The sequence below is a fragment of the Echinococcus granulosus genome (genome assembly GCF_000524195.1).
Source record: "Echinococcus granulosus chromosome Unknown EG_S00003, whole genome shotgun sequence".
NCBI lineage: Eukaryota > Metazoa > Platyhelminthes > Cestoda > Cyclophyllidea > Taeniidae > Echinococcus > Echinococcus granulosus.
In genome coordinates, this window is record NW_020170383.1 from 272,384 (window position 1) to 276,346 (window position 3,963).

At 48.2% G+C, this 3,963-nt stretch overlaps 1 protein-coding gene across 1 annotated transcript in view; it reads right to left on the bottom strand. All coding sequences in view use genetic code 11, as the record gives it.

Annotated features, from left to right (window-relative positions):
* The window catches only part of EGR_00710 (Kelch-like ECH-associated protein), a gene marked incomplete at both ends in the record, with an annotated part of 26,825 nt that overhangs the window by 5,833 nt on the left and 17,029 nt on the right, over positions 1-3,963 (bottom strand). Inside the window, 2 exons of the mRNA XM_024489959.1 lie at positions 3,206-3,327; positions 3,761-3,844. Of these exons, the coding sequence (XP_024355362.1) occupies positions 3,206-3,327; positions 3,761-3,844 (206 nt within the window). The remainder of the gene's footprint in view (positions 1-3,205; positions 3,328-3,760; positions 3,845-3,963) is intronic.

A 3,963-nucleotide genomic window follows, 5' to 3' on the forward strand; every position in this document is an offset into this window, starting at 1 on the left:
GCACACACACACACACATGTATGGAGGGAGGAGCGGCACAAATTATTGCGATGGTGCAGTGTCTGTCTGAGCCTTACGATTTGTGCCCACGTGGGTGCTTGCCTGTGACCCTACGCACGCACCCACACACTTACGCAAAGACGCACTGTCAATGAGGCGAAATGCCACCAAGCAAGCGCACATGGCCGTGATGTAAACACAATAACAACAACATCATCATCAACAGCAACAAGCAGCACCTCGAAGTGGGACTGCGTATTTTACCCTCCTACGTTCACGTAAGGAGGCAAAAAACAGCCCTCTTTTCACACAGATTTGCGCAAAGGTCGAATTACAAGGTGGGAAGTGCTTTCGTCTTCTTTTGACACAAAATAGCTACCATCACCTCCATTGCTTACTCGTCGGAAGACGTGGGTATCCAGTCCACGCATGACAATTCACCAAACGCCAACGCATGTCGTCTCAGTTGACAATGCAAACCCAAACACACTCACGGGTCTTCAGCTGTCAAGAAGTCGTGGACGTCAACGGGAGGAAGGACAAGGATTTTAAAAATACCACAAAACTACCACATTCCAAACGGCAGGGAGGGATGGAACACTTCCATCACATCTTGATCGCCGCAGTGCAAATAGAAGTAAAGCACGTTTCCATCAAAAGTGAGCCATACCGAAGGCCAGTACGAAACATTTCGTGTATCCACCAGTCTTAACAACAGTAACCATTTCCCATTCCAAGTCGCTGAAAAGCAGCTCATTAACGTAACACGGTGGAATATGAGACACGTGGTTACAGACTGCTGATTAGCGATGCACAAACAAGGCAAAAAATAGCCGAATTATAAGATGGGCAACCTCTGCTGCTGTGCGACTCTAATTGGATGGAACAACCAATTCTTCAGTGACAGGAATCCGGTTTCCAGTGCAAAAAGGACACAACAAAAGAATAAAAGAACTTGGGAATCAATAAGATGGACGACCCCACGGTGACAAAACACGCTTTCTAACACACTTCCCACTAATTGCAGAGTTTGCCATTTAGCCAATCAGAATGTGTGGTGGGATAGTGAAGAGCACCGATGCACGCACGCACAAGTACCACCAGAATTGGGATTTGAAACGGATCATAGCACCTGCCTACTGCCCTTCCAAACCAAAACAAATCAGTTAGGCCTATCTCTGAAGCCAATCTACCTATTGGAACATAAATAGGCCAATGTCCTTCCACCACCAGGCGACATAAGTGCTCGCTACATGAGACGAGATTTGGCGGGACAAAACGGGGTGGGGCGAGGCAGGGCAGTAGACGCCGCTGTCACAGTGATAATTTGGCACTGCACCTCTCCCAAACTGTCTGACTGGTTAGCAGGCCGACAAGGACGGGGGTGGAGGCGCAAAGCGCCACAACGGAACAGACAAACAGACGGACGAACAACTATGCGCACACACGCAACCACCAACGTGTAGCAAAAGCCGGGGTAACAAATGACCACTAGGCTCCTTCCCCCCACCACCAACACCACCATCACCACCGCCTCCACCTCCACCCTAACCCAGCAAACTAGAGGATAGGGTAATAATACGTTTTACGGTTTGCATGTCTAGACAGGCGCTATCGTCAACCCCACCCTCCCCTCCACCAGCTGCTCGCAAAACGGCTGACTGACTGCATCGGGGAGGGGAAGACGAGGCGGGTTGTGTGTGCGTGCCTGTGGACTGCACTGGTGATTTAGACGCGTCTCTGCGTCCGCCTCCTCACTCTGCATATGCGCATGCGTCTACGGTCAGCGCATATGCTACAAAAAAATTGACGTACAAGACAGAGGCGATCGTGCTAAAGTAGACAGAGGGCCCCCTCTGCCAAATTGCCCTTCTAAAATAACCAGGGACACGTAAAAACAAAATGACCACAGAACAAGGCAACAGTGGCATTTCCCTCCGTCTTTGTCTATCGACAAAGCATGAGCTAAAAACACTGGGGCGTGACTGAAAGCTCAGACAAGGAGACAGGGAACTGCCCTTGCAACCTCTTAGTGGATGAGCCACCACACCCACGAGACACCCAAGTGCCACGCAATTGTAGGCCAAGCCATTCATTGCTACAGCAAAGCCACCTATTGTGCATCAAGACATACCACTTACAGGAAATCGACAAAAGAGACTGCGTCTATCCCACTGACTACTTGCATCCTCCATGGCCATGTGTACACGTCTGTAGGCAACGCATGGACCTGCGCATGTGACATGTTAATTATTGGGAACCAGGGCAAATGGACAAGGAGTACCACCCGATCCTCATTGCAAATAACGGACAGTAGCACAGTAGCAACTGTTGTGCCAGCCCTGCGCCGTCAGAAAGAGGCTAGCCTCCGAAAACCATCAACGTGCGTTGCAACCAGGAGCATTCATCAACTCATCTTCGTTTGCGTGTTACAAAGTTACGATTTACCTGAATACTGACGTTATTCAAATAAAAAGGACTGTGTAGCCTTATAAGCCGTCAAGCAATGCCGGTCCTGTTGATTACTAGCCTTTCGTCTCCAGTCCCTCGCGCCTGGACAAGAAATTCTGTCTATTCCTCATCTACAACTAGTCTGCCAACCATGTCTTCACTTCAAACTGGATACTGCATTGCGCACACCACTGGAAAAAAGTGGGCCACTTGCGTTTTCATCAAATGGAAACTGCGCCAATACATCAAACAAGAAAGACATCCGATATCTGATGGCTCATGAATGAAAGCAGATTCTCTTCCGGTCGCCAACACTACATCCTTAACCAATCTTTTCGATACAGCTCAACAAGGGTACGTACCAGGCGAGGAGTACCACAGTCACTAGATCCTTAAATCTTACCACTCCCTAACAATATCACTACACAACGTTCTTCTACGTTCTACAATTGCTTCTAAATCACCTAAAGATTCATGTTGTCTGATCCGCAAGAGTGATCACAAGAAAAGCCGACCACGAGACCCAAAATAGGATATTAATAAAGTGGTGAACTGAACTTCTCGTCTCAATACTTCATTCTTCGAACTCTGCACGAGCACTACCCAGCATACCAGTCTCCTCAGCCCCTCTGCAAGTCCATAATCAAGCCACCGATTAACCCCTTCTGTCTCACCACACCTTTAGGAACAAGTCGAGTACCCCAAATCCCTTCATCACTCCTATCCCACGACAACGATATCTTCACAAACTTACCAGCTCCAGAACGAGGTCGATTCAGTGGAGCCACTTCTGACCATGCATCAGCTTCTGGATCGTACCGTTCCACACTCGACAGACGACGCTCCCCATCGAATCCTCCCACTGCGTACAACAGTCTGCAAACAAACACAAACAGCACCTCCTCTTCGTTATACTACTCAAGAGACACATTTGTGGTGAAAACGCCACCACTTAAACCGCCAAACATTCCAACTACCTCAAAATATACACGAGGCACAGTTCCCAATAACCACACTGCATTTGAGAGCCCATAAGTTAAAACAGCTCAAGAGGGTTAGCATCAGTTGAAACACCACGTCCCATATCATTAAACAGTCTACACAGTTTGTAATAACCATATACACGTAGACAGTTAAAGGATTGAAGATAGATAGAGGCTCCACACCGCTCTACACCAGCCCCTCCTCAACAATGATTACCACGGCCGAAGCAGAAACACCACCCATTCAAATTACAGGAATCTCTCTCAGAACAAACCTAACTCACAACCCCTTATGCAATCAGGTGAAAGGGAAAGCAAAAGCTGACCTATTTACAACAGCAACACCGAGACCAATTCGAGGGTAGTGCATCGGAGCAATCGGGGTCCAGAGATCATCATCCACGTCGTATCTGGAAGGAAAGGAAATAGCATGGATGACACATCCGCTGTAATGACAATCAAAGTAGGCGCAGACGGGAGGGGAGAGCTCTATCTCACTTCACATCGCATGTTTGTCACAGCACTTCCT